Raw genomic sequence first — 20,078 nt, forward strand, 5'->3', positions numbered from 1 at the left:
GCAAATCTGACGATATGCAAATCTGACGTAGTGATATTCCACGTGATATATACATAGAGGGTGTCTATCACAATTTCCAATACATGATTTAACTCTAAACTATGGTAGAATCTAGGCAGTATCACTTTCTTATAAGCATGTAACAGATGCCATATTTTTCGGCTGCCATTCCATTTATAGTTTTTGTTTGGCAGTGCAGGACAGCTTTCTTTTTGTCACAAGATATTTTACCCCGTCCTCGATCTCCCAAAGGAAAATTCTCCAAAGCCCGAAATAAAGCAGGCAGCACCCACAGAGAGACGACCTCTTCAAGGCCACAGCCGCGGCCACCACCACCTGGCCCCGTCCCTCCCTTCTCTTGCAGGCCATACACAGACGTCGCTGCTCCGCATGGCCAACGCGAAGGGCTCGTCCGCCGGCGCCGCCGGCGCAGGCCACGCCGACCTCGGCAGGGCCATTTCTCACGAGCAGCACCAGGCGTTCATGATGGCTTCCGTGCACCGGGCCGCCCCGGGGGCCGCGAACGTGCACCAGCAGCACTTCCACCAGTACCCCGCCGGCCTGATCCCAGCGCCGGTGGCAATGCCGGTTCACGTACCGGTGTCACAAACCCCGTACTCCGCCCAGATCGCGGTGCCGCCGCCGCAGCCGCTCATCCCACCACCAGACCACCGCCTGCACTCCCTGCCGCCTACCGGTCAGTACCCCGGACGACGCGCATGCCGAATTACGCGTTGGAGTCTCCGTGATCTTGTAGTTTATTAGGGTTTCTTCGATGATGCTTCTAGGGTTTTGATGCGCGCTCGGATCTGTGCGTCGGCTCGCGCTACATGTGGGGCGATCTGATTCTGTCCCCGGTTGTTCTTATATTAGCGGGTTTTATGGTCTCGTAATAATTAGCTCCCGGCCCGGTTTTGATAAAAACTTATGATTGGCCAGCTGTATTTCATCGTTGAAGTTATCTGCTCTACGGGTTCAGAGCCATTTTTCACGCAATTCTAAGATCTCCATTTGCCATTTTAATCTCACTTCAGGTGGTAGTGATCGATCACTGAGAAAATCTTTCAACCAGTTACCATTTATATCTAGCCATTCATATAGTGATTCTTTTTTTATCTCTGATAGATAACCATGTATGTACTACTAGATATGATTAGCATCATCGTCTTCCTGCAGGGATCATGTCGTTGTTCAGCATCTTTACTATGTTACACTTATCAATTCTTGCTACTTCATCTTCTTCTTCACTCTTCATCATTTTCATTACTATGTAAAAATCTAATTAAGCTTTGCTCCCATATTTTCCAGGATGCTACCAGGATTATTCTCCATATGGCAACACTGCATCTTTGCAGCACACAGCAGCAAGGGGTTTTGCAGACTGGGGAGCGCACAGCAATGCACTCGTGTCCTTGGCTCATGCCACTAGTTTTGCCAACGGGAGCAACAATATCAACAGCAATGGATTATTACATCAAAATTTATCCCCGTACACCACCCATACATGGACTACTACTTACGTGCAGAGGCCTTACAACACTGCTTATGCTCCTGCAACAATGAATATGAATATGCTCCAAACTCCTTCCTTTCACAGCAACAACCATGAAAAAGAGTCAGGTATATATATGCGCGTGTACATTTGGCACTTAAAAATGGAATATCTGCATGAGTTTGCTTTGTGTAGTGGACTGGTCACTGGTGGATTGTTTCTAAGTAGTGGGGCTAGTCAGTTAGAGGACCTCGGAGCTAGTGCAAAGCTACAGAAAAAAAATTGTGTGTGTGTGTGTGTGTGGTGGTGGTGGTGGGGAGGGGCGCTTGTGGCCTACCTTTGGGTGCATAGAGATGGGCCTGTGGTACAAATATGGTGAATAATTGATAGCAATAATTGATTTTTTGTTTTGGTGTGGACGTGGCCGCACGCCCGCACCCATGTTGCCCTATATGGATCCGTTGCCCCTACTCGGGGCCATGATGTAGATAAAGAAAGGAGATAGGAGTAGTATTTTGCTTGCTTGTATTCATTAATGGCGTTTCCTCCTTATTTGAGATTGTTGGCTCTAGCAAAACCTCTAACAAATTAACAAAGCAAATTTCTGATCACAACAAGACAATTTTGTCTAATGATATGATCTACCTTGATTCAAAAATAACTAGCTCAATATTCTTATTTGAGTGGTCGTAGTTTGACTTGTGGCGCCACCATAGATGCAAACCCACATAAGATTTTGGCACTATGTTATCTTGGAGTGGAGGGACCCTATCTTAAGGGTTTGCTTTAACTTATGAGAACTTGAGGGAAAATGTACGTTACGAGTGAAGCTGTTTGGAGTAGAAATGGTTTGTCACATTCATCATTATAGCGTAAGGGTTGACCACAGTGAAGTAGGGTAGTGATATATGTCAAATAGGGGCATATTGGTCTTTATTTCTCTTAGGAGATTCCTTCCAAGACCACAGTCTCATTTAGACGTGTCAACCCCCCTTAGTCTTACAAATGTCAAGGTAGATTCATCAGCTGTTTTTGGTAAATACAAGCCCACTTAGGACATGCAGAAATTTTAGATAAGTTGCTCACCTCTTTTCTAACTCTTATGCAAGTTTTTCCATCGACGAGCCCCTGCAAGGATTCTACTCCAGTCATTCCAAATTGTAAGTCTTTCTAGCTTTTCTAGGTACATTGCTTTTGCTACGCACCTAGATATTATGTCTATATACATAGTAAAAGCTATATATCTAGAAAAGTCAGAACGATTTACAATTTAGAAAGGAGGGAGTACTTGGCACCATGCTTCTTCATTTGTTATATAAGTTGTTGGTTAAAAAATCGTAAATGAAGCGGAGGTCTGATAGGGTTATCTTTATGGTTCAGAGAAGTTAGAGTAACGGTTTGGGGTCCATTAGGTCAAGGAGCTTAATTCATAGGGAATTAGAGGCATAGCATGGAGTATTACATGACGCTATGGGTTGTAAGAATGTAAAGGGACAGCTATGAGAGGTTTCGATTGCTGTTTTGGGGGACGAGTGGGTTGGTGTTGGTGGGGGAGGGGCATTATATACTCTGGTTAATTTCTAACAGCCTGAATTTCAAAATTAGTTCAGCTCGAAAGTCAAAAACGCTCCGCACCTTGTTCTTTATTGAAATCCAGAAGCACCTAGATAGATTTATTTTATTTTCCTTGAAGAACAAGGAACATTTAATTTACTTGCGATAGAAAGTGCGGGTTACATTATGATTAACTAGCATACCCCGCGCGTTGTCGCGGGATTTTTTTTAAAATAAATATGTTTTTTATATAGTATTACTATATGGTATTATGTATACTGTGTGTGTATATATGAATATGACTTGCATGTTATTTTATTGTATCGGATCTGGTAAAAAATCAGTAAACTAATAGAAGAAAAACCAATAGAATATTTGATCACATCATATAAGAATAGGTGATGAAACAAATAGCATATGTAAATGACTTTACGTTAATAGATTAGAGATAAAAGTATTGCACATAATAGAGACGATATGGATGTTTTTTTTGTAATTAATAAGGGATGGCATGATCATGAAAGGATTGCAAATTAATGGGACACTTAGCGAGGAATGATGTGGACAGCTTGCATGAAGAGAGAAAACATCCATTGGTATTTAGCTTTATAAGAGTATATAGATTTATAAACATCCTCAGCAACCAAAGATTTCTTTTCCAATGCATCCAAGTGCATGTTTCATAAATATGTGATACTAATATAGAATCCTAGTCTCTAAACCTTGCATTTCGTTGACAAAAAATATATGCATGTCATGCAGCTATATATGGTTTGAAATAAAAGGAGAAATGTACTGTGTGTTGCTTCATTACTTATCACTTGGTGGTGCGCAGGTGCAGTTTTTTCAAATAGCTTTAACATGGGCCCATCAGTGACACCTACATCCCCTTTTCAACTTATGTCTCCAAGCTCAACCAACTACACTTCCACTCAAATCTTCGAGGAAACCAACAACTTAGAGGTAACATTAGGACTCTTTCAGAGTATGGTGAAAATGTTTTTTTGTTCATATGAGCAGTTATGGTGTCATGATTCTCCAGGACTCTTCAAGAGTCTTTGGAGGTGGGGATAACGAAAGCAACAACAGTGAGGAACCAGACCCCACTCCGGCTGTGGAGATGGAAGACCTAATCCAGGGCAATGGCCATATTAATGTTACAAATAAAATAGTATGTTGTCATTTTAATGCATCATGTGCTTTGTTGATACTATTAGTATTTTCTATACATGATTAACACATTATTTAACTCAAGAAAATAATTTTACTCATGTTAAAATAATTTTAACATGATTTTAGGTACTCCCTATTTTCCAAATTGTAAGCCAAAACGACTTACAATTTGGAATGGAGGGAGTAGCTAAATGTACTATAGAAGGTATCACTCTCCAGTAGGTATTACTGGTATGCCAAAATTCATTGCTAACCACTTAAACAATCTATCATATTTGATGGCTGCCTCCTGAACTAAGTCCCTTTTTTTTCTCATATGCCAATCTGTTACATACAAAAGGTCAACTGTCAAGATTACCGTATGGTCTTGCGCAAGGACTTGACAAACAGTGACGTTGGAAACATTGGAAGAATTGTGCTGCCAAAGGTAGATACTTGCACTTGCATATCCTGTTAATTGGGCTTTACTCTCTGGTATGTTTACTGTGTTCTACATTATATTTCCAGCACGAACCCCAGCTATAATGCAAGTAAATTTTTAACTGTGAGCTGCAAGTCATCTTGCAATTTCACCTTTTTCTGAATTCTGTAGAAAGATGCAGAGCCTAATCTTCCAATCTTGGAAGATAAGGATGGCCTGATACTGGAAATGGACGACTTTGAGCTCCCAGCTGTATGGAAGTTTAAGTACAGGTATCTTCACCATATTGTACTACTATTGGTTGCTCAAATGCCAGAGTTTCTGACGATCAACAGTTTAGAGTGAACATTTGCCTGTAATTTCTCCAGATGCCTAAAAAGTAAAACGCTTACATTGTGCAAGCCTCAGCTTTGAGGATTGATATATCTGCCTGTTGCTCGGCTATTGAATTTTATCATGCTGATGCAATACATTTTCTTTCAGGTACTGGCCTAATAATAAGAGTAGGATGTATATCTTGGAAACTACTGGTAAGTTGATAATAGAGTAAAAGTAACTCTGAACTTAGGAATTCTGTATAGATGTCAACAAATTGCATGTCCTATTCTCAGGTGAATTTGTTAAGAGGCATGGACTTCAAGCTAAGGACATCCTCATCATTTACAGGAACAAGAAATCTGGCAGATATGTATGTAAAAGTTATATTACCCACTTCCTTCTGTCAGCTACATTCCACGGAGTATTATTGTTCCTCTGATCATATCCATCTTGCATCCTGACACCTATGATCATATTAAGAGTTACTTTCCATTGTACGGAGTAATATGTATGTATTCTCTCATTTTCTTTTCCTGACAGCTCTATTCTATCTTCTCATGCCTCTCTCCTCTCTGTGCTAAGGTTGCCCGCGCGGTGAAGGCTGAGCACATACCAGCGCCAGGATGCGAGTGCATCAAGGCAGGCAACCCCAGAGAAGAGTGTGGCTTCTCCGTCAGTCCTTCGATCAAGAAGGTTATCACGTAGATGGTTGGAGCTTCGTACCTGAATCTGAGCGTCAGAAGAAGAAAAAAAATCAGAAATGTATGGTGTAGGCTGTTGCCGTGCAGGAGCACACCGGGAATCGCCGCTTGATGAACCTGGAGCCAAGGAAACTATTGTGATCGAGGTTGTATCATCGAAACTGAATTCCCCCTGAACCTGCCTAGGCCTGTACTATACTGTATTGTACTGTTTCCCTTGTTGTTGGCAACTATGCTGTTACATACTTACATGTAGGTATGTAGCTTGAGATAAATGAATTTGCTTTGTACCTGTACATATTTCGTGTTTGGATAATTCGGTGAGAAACAAGTCATGGGCGTTGTGCCGTCTTCTTAATAATTCTGATCCCCATGGCGCCGTATGAAAGGATCAAGATGTCCAAGAGGGGGGGTGAATTGGGCTAATTCTAAATTCTCTTGCAATAATCAAATCCTACGGATAGCCCAATTAACCCCTTGTGCCTAGAAAAGTGTTTATATCAAACTAATGCACAACAACCTCGCAACCTAAGTTCCAAACTTACTCTAGCAAGCAATCTTATGAATGTAAAAACAAGTATTGAATTGCTCAAAGTAAATGCTCAAAGTAAGTGCTCAAAGTAAATAGAGAGAGAAAGGAACGCGGCGATGTTTTGCCGAGGTATCGGAGAGTCGCCACTCCCCACTAGTCCGCATTGGAGCACCCGCGCAAGGGTGTAGCTCCCCCTTGATCCGCGCAAGGATCAAGTGCTCTCTACGGGTTGATTCTTCGACACTCCGTCGCAGCGAATCACCCAAAGCCGCTCACAACTTGAGTTGGGTCACCCACAAGCTCCGCCGGGTGAACACCAAACTCCCAATCACCACCAAGCCGTCTAGGTGATGGCGATCACCAAGAGTAACAAGCACGAACTCTCACTTGACCACGCGAAGCCTAATGAGAAGATGGATGCACACTTTGCTACTCTTGATTTGCTAGTGAGGCTACTCTCTTGGATTCTCAAATCACAAACACCTCACTAGGACCTTGCTCTTCTTGGCACTCACTAACGTGTTTCTCAGCTGTTGGAATGAGCAAAAGATGCTCCACTCACGAGTGGAGCTTCTATTTATAAGCCAGCCTGAAAAATGAACCGTTATGAGCCTCTGCGGGATGACCGGACGCTCCGGTCGTGATGACCGGACGCTCCGGTCAGTTCAACCCGTGAACCAGTTTTCAAGTGATGACCAGACGCTGTCAGGGTCCGGTCAGTACCGACCGAACGCGTCCGGTCGCTCTTGGATGCTTACTGTAAACGACCGGACGCTGGATACTCAGGGTCCGGTCACACTGACCGGACGCGTCCGGTCACTCTTTCCCAAGTCTGGACCCTTACTGGAGTCGACCGGACGCTGGCCCTCAGCGTCCGGTCACATGACCTCCCAGCGTCTGGTCACACCAGACTTGATCCCCTTGGTCAAATGAACTGACCGGACCCTGCGGACAGCGTCTAGTCGCACCGGAGCCAGCGTTCGGTCAGTGTTTGACCCTCCATTCACTTCCATCTTCCGAACATATGTGAATGAAGTTTGCTCCAAAAGATCTTAGGCATTCATAGGAGCTACCTAGAGCTAGTTTTAACAAATGTGCACCACACCTAACTCACTAGACTTAACTAGGTCAAGCTACCCGTTCATACCCCCCTTCATAGTACGGTCAAAGGAAAAACAAAGTCCTAAACTACTCTAGGTGTTTCTCCAACTCCAATTGACACTTAGAACTAGTTATCCTTAACCTTGTCGTCCATCCTTTGAAAACCGAAATGATTTTCATCGTAGGGGCATGACAACCTCGATTGCCCAATCAATCTCCATTACCATGACCTAACTTAATTGTCTCTGCAAAACACACGTTAGTTATAGTAATCTTGTATTGACATTAATCACCGAAATCCAACTAGGGGCCTAGATGCTTTCAATCTCCCCCTTTTTGGTGATTGATGACAATACCACCTCGAGTATGTTATGGAGTGAGGTTTTTGACGGGCTTGGTTCATATAAGCTTTTGTCAATAAGAACAAAAGAGTTAGTCACGCTTATATGACCCAAGCCAACACAATGTACTCAAAGAATATGAATTAAGCATGAGTACAAATAAATAAAGCTCATTTGCTTCGAAGTGTAAACGCGGAAGCAAAAACAAATGAGCATTACACAGGTGATATGACATATAGATAAAGTAAAGTAGAAGTCACACATGTCAAATATCACAACCACGTAGATAGCACTATCACATATATATAAAAGTATGCATGAAAGTAGACACACGAATGCATAAGTAATAGTGTATCACACAAATAAAACTCCAAATGTATATAATAAGCTAATACTAGATAACTAGCTCCCCCTAAAACTCACTCCCCCTAAGTCTACATACTCAAACCCTCTCCCCCTTTGGCGTCAAACACCAAAACCTAGGGGTCGGACGGCGGGGCTGCAGCGGACGAGTCAGGCGCTGAAGTACGTGGAGCAAGATGGAACTAGGCGCCATCATCATCTGACCCTGAGCTCTGAACTGACGGACCCTCTGAAGCAGGAAGTGTCACTGAAGCGGTCTGGGTCTGAGCTGGTGCTGCCTGTGAAGCTGCAAGTATGTCTGTCGTAGGATCTGACGAGGCGACAGACGAGGGGAGCCTCTGAGTAGTCATGATAGCTAGAGCTGCTGTAGACGGACCGGCAGTATGCATATGAGGCGGAGTAGGCATGCCGGTCAACTCACTGAATGATGCTCCAAGACTCCTGGAGACTGACGACTCAGGCACGAATAGTGAGGAAGTCTGCTCTGGTGAGAAACCCGTGTGATAAGGAGTGAACTGCGGGGCTACACCAGGTGAGGCTAACCACTAGGACACCTGTACAGGAGGTGAAGGAAACTGAGCTGGAGGCTATCCCTGACTCTGAAGCCCGAAGGGTTGTACTGCTGGAGTCGTCGAAGTGGTAGGAGGCTGTGTAAGCTGGGGCGAAGTCTGTGGCAGTGGGATCCCAATGGCTGTCACTACATGCTGCATGAATCCCATGAGCTACTGCTGCATAAGTAACTGCTGGTGCTGAAGGAGCTGCTGCTGCCGCTGAAACTCGTCCTGACGAGTCTGAAACTGTGCGAAGTTTGTAGCTGTCTCCTGTGCCTGTCGTGTCTGATCCTGCTGCATCCGCTCAAGAATAGCAATGAGAGCGGGGTCTGTCTGTGGAGCAGGTGGAGCAGAACTGGAGCTACCTGCCTCTACATCGTGTCTTCGTGGAGGCATCTGAGGTATAGGCTGGTAGTCGTCGTCAGAGCTGTCACTGTACTCGCTCACCTCCTGCTGTGCCTCTAGCTCCTCCTCCTCAGTGGCTGCAATCCCTCTGATGATCTCATCCTGCTGAGCTGCGGACTCTGGCACGTCGAGACGATGGCTAGGCTGTCTGGGTGCCTGAGGAGTGGCGTGTCTGATCCTCTGTGACAGGTTGTAAGCTGGGAACTCTGTAGTGGCACCTGTATACTCATCCATCATGCCAGGGGGCTTATCAATCACAACTCTGCGGATGAGGAACGTGATCCAGTGAGCATAGGGAAGCTGCCTATGACCCTTGAATCCCTCAGCTATAGTATCCTCCATCTCTGAAAGAAGGAGGTCCCAGATGTCAAACACTGTCATCTGCATGATGGCATTGAGAAGCCAGAGCTGTAAGCGAGTTAGGCCCTCCCTGTATCCCAACCTGGGAAGCAGTGTCCTCCTGATGATGGCCTCTAGTATCCTCACTGTGGGAGTCAAGTCACTGGGGTTCCTGCTCGACCCCTCACCAAAAGGCTCCTTAAAGCAATGCCGCACTAAATCTGTAGGGGGCACCTGCCCTCCATGAGGACGCCTGGGAGGCTCCTGATGTCCATAGCAAACCTCATGCATCTTTACAGGCTGCTCCTATAGTCTCAGTATCTCTCTGGCCCTGCTACTCGTCACTCTATAGTCTTTGCCGTTGAAATCAAAGTGAATGAATCTGTGATGTGGATCGAAGAAGAGTGAGGCATAAAACTGACGGACCCAAGAAGGTACATATATTCCTGTCCGTCTAATCAGATCCGATAGTCCTGGCAAATATGACAAGTATTGCCAAATGCCCTCTCCGGCTGCTGCCACAATGGACTCTATCTGATAGACCCTCTATGATCTGAACACTGCCCCACTGTTAAGATATGCATTGTAGAAATCCTCCTACAGTGGCGTGTAGAACCCCTCAGCAGCTCTCTCATCCCTCCTCAGAGGAAACCAAACCTCAAACTCAACAAACCGCAGCTGCTGAACCTGCCTCGCTGTAGCGGCCCTCAAGTCGAGGTGAACCACTGGAGGCAGACCCTATGGTCTGGGCGGAGGGCGTGAACCCCTGCGCTGTGTAACTGGCCTCGGTGGAACTACAGCACTGGTACGACTTGAGCGGCGTAGCTGAGGTGCCGGCTCGGTCTCCTGACTCTCCTGAGTCTCCTGGGCTGGCTGAGGCTCTACTGGTGGGGGCTGCTGCTGTGCTGACGGACCCTCCTCAATGGCAACCCGTCGTCCTGCAAGCGTGGCAGTCCCGGCTGGACTACCGTGATGACGCTCAACCTCCTCAATTATAGCTCTGACTGCGGGTGAAACTGGCTGATCTGCAATGACAACTCCGCTGCGGGTACCACCTCTCTCGGCACGCTCTACGGCCTCTGCAATAGCTACTGCTCTCGCTGTCTCTGCGTCGGGGTACTTCCGCTTCTTGGATAGTTACCTGCTTGGTTGACTTGCCTTTAGATCCATCTGGCTGGCGAGGCGGGGGCCTCCTATCATCATCACCTGGGCCACCACCAACTATTCTTGGTGCGAGCCATCTGAACTGACAAGATGGTGAACTGCCGCTGATGAAGATCAACTGTCAAACTGCCGCTTTCGAGGCTTGGCCTCGATCCTTACTCGCGAGCTTGGCTCCGAGTTAACTGCCAACTGCCAGACGAAACACAACAGAACCGACTCGCTGCACGAAAGAATAGATGGATATACAAATAAATACCATATATCTAATAGATGCGAAATCCTAATAGAGAAAGCAATGTAGATGCGAAATTGAATCGAATGGCTTTCTACCTAACGATCAGCGAACCAAGAAGAGATAAGATGTCACGCGGGGGATCCTCGGAACCGGGCTAGGGTTAGGTCAAACGCCCTAAATGCAATTGGGAATCAGTGCGTTTAGAATATGATCAAGGTCACAATTGTGGAGATCAAGAGTGAAACACAAGATTTGCCTTACCAATCAATGGGAGGATAGGGCAAGAGCACTTGGCGAAGATTGGCAGCCCTGGCAACGGTGGAGCAACGAGCTTGGGCGCGAGGAGGCCAGCGAGGTGCAGAGCAGGCGTGGTGGCGCGCGGGACGATGGTGCTCCGAGATGAGCTAGCGCGAGGCTCAGTGGTGCGCGAGGCTGGGGCGCCTAGCTCGGCTGCGGGCTCGGGGGCACTGCAGAGGCGCACGGTGGCGCGTGGCTGGCGAGGGGGCCGAGCATGGTGGCGCAAGGGACGGCGGCGACTCGGCGAGGCTACGGCGGCGTGGCTTGGCGGCTTGGGCTAGGTCACGGCGGCGCTGGTTAGGTCAAGGAAGAGGAAAGGTTCGGATAAATAACCCCCCAAACGCGATAGAAAAGGAAATCGAAAAGAGTTCTGAAGACAGCGCGAGATCCACTGACCGGACGCTCCGGTGGTAGCGACCGGACGCTACCACCCAGCGTCCGGTCGATTCAAGAGAGGTCCAAATCCTCTGGAATCGGGACCGGACGCGTCCGGTGGTCCATGACCGGACGCAGGCAGGGTCCGGTCAGTACAATTTGATCTTCCTCCGATCGACCGAACGCTGAACCCTTTCTGACCGGACGCACAGACGCAGCGTCTGGTCACTCCTTCAACAGCAGTTCACCTCCTGTGAACTGACCGGACGCTGAACAGCAGCGTCCGGTGCAGCGTCCGGTGCACCTTTTCCAGCAAATCTTCAAACTTCCTTCGCGCTGCCTGTTCCCAATCAAGTCCCAACTTGAAATAAGATCCAAATGAACACCAATTGGGACTGATGTGAGTGACCTCTCTCAAACCCTCATATTTTTCAAAATATTTTGCCTTAGGCTATAATTCTTTTTAAGAAAATAGGCAACAAGAAGGCAAATGGAACAAAACGACAAAACAAAATTCATGCATATGTAATACTTGTAAGTAAATCTAGTTGCTTGTCAAGTTTGATCCAAGGTTAAGCTTCTTCACACGCTTTTCGGCGGTTATCTTAACCATGTTAGACAAGCCCTATATGCATTTCCACAAATTAAACATGTTGTAAATTACAATGAATGCAAGGGACAACACAAGCTCAATTTTTTGTGAAGTTACTAAAATCAAGTACATTGAGCTCGTTCCGCAATCTACAAAATGTAGCCTCATCTAGCGGTTTAGTGAAGATATCCTGCTAATTGATCTTCGGATCTTACACCTTCTAGTGATATATCATTTTTAGCTACATGATCTCTTAGAAAGTGATGGCGGATATCTATATGCTTGGTGCGAGAGTGTTGAACCGGATTATTTGCAAGTTTTACCGCACTTTCATTGTCGCACAAAAGAGGTACTTTCTCTAGAACTACTCCATAGTCTAGTAAAGTTTGTTTCATGTATAATATTTGTGCACAACAAGCACCCGCGGCAATGTATTCCGCTTCGGCGGTGGACAAAGCCACACTATTTTGTTTCTTGGAGGACCAAGACACAAGTGATCTACCAAGCAAATGGCACCCTCCGGATGTGCTCTTTCTATCAACTTTGCATCTGGCGTAATCCGAATCGGAATAGCCAATTAATTCAAATAAAGCTCCTTTGGGATACCAAAGGCCAATGCTTGGCGTGTGCTTAAGATACCTAAGGATTCTTTTTACGGCAATTAAATGTGTTTCCTTAGGACTAGCTTGAAACCTAGCACACATACACACACTAAACATGATGTCGGGCCTAGATGCGGTTAAATATAACAAGCTACCAATCATAGAACGGTAGAGAGTTTGATCAACCGAGTTACCTCCCTCATCTAGGTCGAGATGTCCATTGGTAGGCATTGGGGTCTTGATTGGCTTACATTCATCCATCTTGAATCTCTTGAGAAGATCTTTTGTGTATTTCTCTTGAGAGATGAAGATGCCTTCTTTCATTTGCTTGACTTGAAAACCAAGAAAGAATGTAAGCTCACCAATCATTGACATCTCGAACTCCTTAGACATCAATTCACCAAATTCTTTGCATGAGTCTTCATTTGATGATCCAAAGATAATATCATCAACATATACTTGACAAATGAAGATATGCCCATCAAGCTTCTTGGTGAATAGTGTGGTGTCGACCTTCCCAATGGTGAAGCCCTTCTCAATAAGGAAATCCTGAAGGCGCTCATACCAAGCTCTTGGGGCTTGCTTAAGCCCATATAGTGCCTTGGACAACCTATAAACATGATTAGGATATCTAGGGTCTTCAAACCCGGGAGGTTGATCAACATAGACTAGTTCATTAATAAAGCCATTTAAGAATGCACTTTTCACATCCATTTGATATAGTTTCATTTCATGATGTGATGCATATGCAAGAAGGATACGGATGGCTTCTAATCTTGCAACCGGTGCAAAGGTTTCTCCAAAATCTAAACCTTCAACTTGAGAGAACCCCTTTGCCACTAGTCTTGCCTTGTTCCTCACAACAACACCTTGATCATCTTGCTTGTTGCGGAACACCCACTTTGTTCCAATCACTCTTGCACCTTTTGGTCGCTCTTCAAGATTCCAAACTTCATTGCGAGTGAAGTTGTTCAACTCTTCATGCATGGCATTGATCCAATCTGGATCTTTTAGAGCTTCTTCTACCTTGGTAGGCTCATAGCAAGAGACAAAAGAGTGATGAGCAATAAATGAGGTAAGTTTTTGAGATCTAGTCATCACCCCCTTTGTTGGACTCCCTATGATGAGATCTTGTGGATGATCTTGTAGGAGAGGTGTATTTCTTCTATTGACCACTTGAGGAGGAGGTTGTGGAGCATCAACATCTTGTGCTTGTACCACCATTTGCTCATGGGAGATATGGGTATCTTCATTTTCTACTCTCCCAACTTTATCACCATCTTGTGGTACATTTGATGAAGAGGGTTGGTTAATGACTTGTACATCATCTTCATCATCTTTTGGCTTGATGTCTCCCACCGGAATATTCTTCATAGCCTCCCTCAATGGTTCATCACCTACATCATCAAGATTCTCATGTGCTCCTTGGGAGCCGTTAGATTCATCAAATTCCACATCATATGTTTCTTCAACCAAGCCGGTGGCATGATTAAATACTCTATATGCTTTGGACTTCAATGAGTAACCAACAAGAAAACCTATATCACAACGCCTTTGAAACTTCCCTAGGTGTTGCCGCTTCTTGTAGATGTAGCACTTGCAACCAAACACCCTAAAGAAGGAGACGTCCGGCTTCTTCCCATTGAGCAACTCATATGGTGTCTTGACAAGGAACTTTTGAAGAAATAGGCGGTTGGATGCATAACATGCGGTGTTGATTGCTTCCGCCCATAGAGCTTCGGGGGTGTTGTACTCATCTAGCATTGTCCTTGCAAGAGTGATCAAAGTCCGGTTCTTTCTCTCAACTACACCATTTTGTTGAGGAGTATAGGTTGCGGAGACTTCATGTTTGATTCCAACTTCATCACAATAAGCTTCTATGTTTGTGTTGTCAAACTCTTTGCCATTGTCACTTCTTATCTTCTTGAGCTTCACTTCAAATTCATTTTGAGCTCTCTTGGCAAACTTCTTGAAACAAGATGCAACTTCGGATTTGTCATGAAGGAAGAACACCCATGTATATCTTGAATAGTCATCCACAATCACAAGACAATAGAGATTTCCTCCCAAACTCTTGTATGTTGTTGGTCCAAATAAATCCATGTGTAGGAGTTCTAGCACTCTTGTGGTTGACATGAAAGCTTTGGTTGGATGAGTGTTTGCAACTTGCTTGCCGGCTTGACATGCACTACAAAGTTTGTCCTTCTCAAACTTCACATCCTTCAATCCTCTCACCAAATCATTCTTCATAAGCTTCTTGAGTGAGCTCATCCCAACATGAGCAAGCCTTCTATGCCATAGCCACCCAAGTGTTGTTTTGGTGAATAGGCAAGTCTTCAAGTTTGCATCTTCGGAGGTAAAGTCAACTAGATATAAATTGTTGTATCTAAATCCATTGAATATCACTTGATTGTCATCTACCTTAGATACAACCACCTCCTTCTCGGTGAACAAGCATTGGAAGCCAAGATCACACAATTGTCCAACGGATAGCAAGTTGAAACTCAATGAAGCAACATAGAGCACATTTGAGATGGAATGATCATTTGATATTGCCACTTTGCCCAATCCTTTGACCTTGCCCTTTGAATTATCTCCAAATGTTATTTTCTCTTGTCCATCTACCTCTTCATCTAGTGAGGTGAACATACGAGGATCACCGGTCATATGTTGAGTGCAACCACTATCAATAACCCAATGACTTCCACCGGTCTTGTAGTTCACCTACACACAATAGATTCAAGCTTTAGGGATCCAAGCTTGTTGAGGGCCCTTCACCTTCTCAACAAGTGACTTAGCCACCCAAATTTTCTTAGGCCTACTCTTGTTGGGGGGACCTAAGAACATGACTTTCATCTTTCCACTCGAATCTTTTCTAAGCATGTAGTGAGCATTGAAAGCAAAGGGTCTAGCATGCTTGGGCAAGGGTTGTGGTGGTGGAGTTTGACACTCATGAGCAAAGTGGCCTTCTTGTCCACACTCAAAACATCTCTTTGGCTTTAGCTTTGGCTTTGATTGTTGGTGTTGAGCTTGAGCCTTCTTCTTCTCTACACTTGCTATATATCCAATGCCACTTCTATCCATCTTCATGACGGTATTCATGAGTAGCTCACTTTGGAGATGCTTGCCTCTAGCAAACTTGCTCAATCCCACCTTGAGATGCTCTTTCTCCATCTTGAGCTTCTTGTTCTCTTCCTTGAGAATATCATTGTTCTTCTCCTCCTTGAGTTTCTTGATTTCTTCTTTTAACTTCTCATTCTCAAGGATCATCTCTTTGTCATGATCAAGAGTTTCTAGCACAATGGTGTTGTGACTTTTCATTTCTTCAAGATCTTTCATGAGCTTCTCATTTTCACTCTTGAGCTTGACATACTCATCATAGTCATTGCACTCAACCACTTGCTTGCCCTTGCTACTAGGTCCATGCTCAATGCTTTCATCAATTAAATCATCACATGAGGTAGCTATATCAATCTTAACAACATGGTTAGTAGCATCATGTGGCTCATTTGGTAAGAATTCTTGAGCAATGATAAGAGTATCATAATTGATCTTTAGATTTGCATATTCATCTTTTAGCTTATTGTGACTAGTGATAAGCTCATTGTGCACCCACTCAAGTTTATCATTTTTATCTTTAAGCTCTTTCTTAGAAGATTTGAGCTCCTTGAGTTTGGATGATATAGAATCATTTGTTTCCTTGAGCTCATCATTAGCCTTTTCTAATGTATCACACTTAGCTAAGAGTGAATCATTTTTAGCATCAAGTTTTTCATTTGTAGCTCTACTTTTTCTAATGATCTTAGTATATTTTCTTAGTATTTTGACAAGATCATCATATGTAGGTGAGTCATCATCATCGCTATCACTATCATCATCACTAGCATGTTCATCATCACTACTATCATCACTCTTAGTTACCTTGCGTTCACCTTTGGCCATAAGGCATAGGTGTGTAGAGGATGATGGCGATGATGGCGGTGAAGATGCAAGATCAATAGCAATGGCGGCCACCTTTTCATCGTCACTATCATCATCGGATGATCCACTTGATGAATCAATGTCCGTGAGCCAATCACCGACAATATAGGCCTTGCCACTCTTCTTCTTCTTGTAGAACTCCCTCTTTTTGCCATCTCTCTTCTTGTATGGCTTGTTCTTCTTCTTTTCATCTTCATCACTTGAATCATCTTTCTTGCCCTTGTTCTTGAACTTGTCTTTCTTGGGCTTTGTGCATTGATGAGCTAGATGACCAAGTTCGCCACAATTGTAGCAATCCATCTCGGAGATTGGCTTTCTTCTTGAGCTAGTGAAGAACTTCTTCTTCTTGCCATCAAACTTGATGCCACTCTTGTTTAGCCTTTTTAGCATCTTGGTGGTCTTTTTCACCATGAGGGCAAGGCTTTCTTCATCATCTTCATCACTTGAGCTCTCATACTCAAGTCTTGCTTTGCCCTTGTCTTGGCTAGCTTTGAATGCTAAGTCTTTCTCTTTCTTCTTTGTAGAGGATGAGCCATCTTGTGGTGTGATGTGCATGTACATCTCATGAGCATTGATCTTTCCCAAGATTTGTGTCGGTGTAGCGGCGGAAAGATCACCTTGATGTAGCACGGTCACAATGTGCCCATATTTGTCAATGGGGAGGACACTCAAGATTTTTCTCACAACGTCGGATGGTGACATTTGAGTGAGTCCAAGCCCATTGACTTCCTCTACAAGAACATTTAATCGAGAATACATCTCATTAGCACTTTCTTTGGGAAACATCTCAAAAGAATTTAGCTTTTTAATCACAAGATGATAGCGTTCCTCACGCTCACTCTTGGTTCCCTCATGGAGTGCACAAACGTCCGACCATAGTGCATGGACGTCTTTGTGGTTCCTTACACGATTAAACACATCTTTGCAAAGGCCTCTAAAGATGGTGTTGCGAGCCTTTGCATTCCATTTTTCATAATTCACTTCATCGCCTTGAAGTTGTGCGGCATTCCTAGGTGCTGGGAACCCTTGAGAGGCGACTTTAAGAATTCCTAACATCTAGAGCTTCTAAGTAAGCCTCCATGCGGATTTTCCAATATGGAAAATCATCTCCCTCAAAGATAGGAGGAGGACCATCCCCGTGAGACATCTTGCTCTAAGCGATTAAGCTTAAAAACGTGAGCACGAGGCTCTGATACCAATTGAAAGGATCAAGATGCCCAAGAGGAGGGGGTGAATTGGGCTAATTCTAAATTCTCTTGCAATAATCAAATCCTACGGATAGCCCAATTAACCCCTTGTGCCTAGAAAAGTGTTTATATCAAACTAATGCACAACAACCTCGCAACCTAAGTTCCAAACTTACTCTAGCAAGCAATCTTATGAATGTAAAAACAAGTATTGAATTGCTCAAAGTAAATGCTCAAAGTAAGTGCTCAAAGTAAATAGAGAGAGAAAGGAACGCAGGCGATGTTTTGCCGAGGTATCGGAGAGTCGCCACTCCCCACTAGTCCTCGTTGGAGCACCCGCGCAAGGGTGTAGCTCCCCCTTGATCCTGCGCAAGGATCAAGTGCTCTCTACGGGTTGATTCTTCGACACTCCGTCGCGGCGAATCACCCAAAGCCGCTCACAACTTGAGTTGGGTCACCCACAAGCTCCGCCGGGTGAACACCAAACTCCCAATCACCACCAAGCCGTCTAGGTGATGGCGATCACCAAGAGTAACAAGCACGAACTCTCACTTGACCACGCGAAGCCTAATGAGAAGATGGATGCACACTTTGCTACTCTTGATTTGCTAGTGAGGCTACTCTCTTGGATTCTCAAATCACAAACACCTCACTAGGACCTTGCTCTTCTTGGCACTCACTAACGTGTTTCTCAGCTGTTGGAATGAGCAAAAGATGCTCCACTCACGAGTGGAGCTTCTATTTATAAGCCAGCCTGAAAAACTGAACCGTTATGAGACTCTGCGGGATGACCGGACGCTCCGGTCGTGATGACCGGACGCTCCGGTCAGTTCAACCCGTGAACCAGTTTTCAAGTGATGACCGGACGCTGTCAGGGTCCGGTCAGTACCGACCGGACGCGTCCGGTCGCTCTTGGATGCTTACTGTAAACGACCGGACGCTGGATACTCAGGGTCCGGTCACACTGACCGGACTGCGTCCGGTCACTCTTTCCCAAGTCTGGACCCTTACTGGAGTCGACCGGACGCTGGCCCTCAGCGTCCGGTCACATGATCTCCCAGCGTCCGGTCACACCAGACTTGATCCCCTTGGTCAAATGAACTGACCGGATCCTGCGGCCAGCGTCCGGTCGCACCTGGAGCCAGCGTCCGGTCAGTGTTTGACCCTCCATTCACTTCCATCTTCCGAACATATGTGAATGAAGTTTGCTCCAAAAGATCTTAGGCATTCATAGGAGCTACCTAGAGCTAGTTTTAACAAGTGTGCACCACACCTAACTCACTAGACTTAACTAGGTCAAGCTACCCGTTCATACCCCCTTCATAGTACGGACCAAAGGAAAAACAAAGTCCTAAACTACTCTAGGTGTCTCTCCAACTCCAATTGACACTTAGAACTAGTTATCCTTAACCTTGTCGTCCATTCCTTTGAAAACCGAAACGATTTCCATCGTAGGGGCATGACAACCTCGATTGCCCAATCGATCTCCATTACCATGACCTAACTTAATTGTCTCTGCAAAACACACGTTAGTCATAGTAATCTTGTATTGACATTAATCACCGAAATCCAACTAGGGGCCTAGATGCTTTCACCGTAGATATATATTTGTTTTCATTTCTGAAGTCGTTGCCTTTTTTCATTTCACTGATAGATAGAAAATGGCCGGTCCAATTCCATGGTTTGGTGTGATTTCCTTGAACCTTTAGAAACCTAGCCTCTGCCGCTCAGTGGCCCTATAACAAGCCTAGCGGTTTAGCTCCCGCTAAAGTTGAGCAACGGGCCGGCCCGGCACGGCCCGGCCCGGGCCCGGGCTAGGCACGGCCCGTAAGGGCACGGGCCTGATTGGCACGGCGTGCCGCCGGGCCGTGCCCCAATGGGACACCGTGTTTGCTTGCAGGCCCAGGCACGGTCCGTGGGCCGATTTACAGGCCGTGCCAGCCCGTTCAGCACGGGGCCCATTAAGACATCAGGCCAGCCCGTGGCCCGCTGTTTAAAAAACACCTTTTTCAAATTCATTTCAACAGATCTACAGTTCAGGACATGTATCAAATTCATTTTCACAATTGACAAGTTCACAAATCACAAAAACATTTCAGAATTCACATTTCATACTTGATATCATAGCTATAGCTCACAAGTCACAAGTTCACATAATCACATTTCATCAGTTCACAATAGAGCAAATGGAAGCCAAATATGTTTAAACTTGAGCTGTTCGTGCAATGCCGCCTCATTAAAAACCTTTGTAGGTAAAACTCACACCTCGTGAGATAAAACCCTACAAAGGAAAAGAGTACGGCCAGCTCATTATTGAATGGTTCAATTGTTCAAAGTTATTACAAACCAAGTGT

At 45.0% G+C, this 20,078-nt stretch overlaps 1 protein-coding gene across 1 annotated transcript; it reads left to right on the plus strand.

The window, feature by feature from the left end:
• The first annotated feature begins 258 nt into the window (after nucleotides 1-258).
• LOC136494357 (putative B3 domain-containing protein Os04g0676650) lies at nucleotides 259-6,007 on the plus strand. Its single transcript, XM_066490523.1, has 9 exons — nucleotides 259-697; nucleotides 1,309-1,620; nucleotides 3,882-4,009; nucleotides 4,089-4,217; nucleotides 4,560-4,646; nucleotides 4,812-4,912; nucleotides 5,124-5,170; nucleotides 5,252-5,328; nucleotides 5,541-6,007. The coding sequence occupies exons 1-9, from the start codon at nucleotides 391-393 to the stop codon at nucleotides 5,661-5,663; spliced, it is 1,311 nt and encodes a 436-aa protein (XP_066346620.1). The 5' UTR covers nucleotides 259-390; the 3' UTR covers nucleotides 5,664-6,007.
• The last annotated feature ends 14,071 nt before the right edge of the window (nucleotides 6,008-20,078 follow it).

Source organism: Miscanthus floridulus, chromosome 11 (assembly GCF_019320115.1).
Source record: "Miscanthus floridulus cultivar M001 chromosome 11, ASM1932011v1, whole genome shotgun sequence".
Taxonomy (NCBI): Eukaryota; Viridiplantae; Streptophyta; class Magnoliopsida; order Poales; family Poaceae; genus Miscanthus; species Miscanthus floridulus.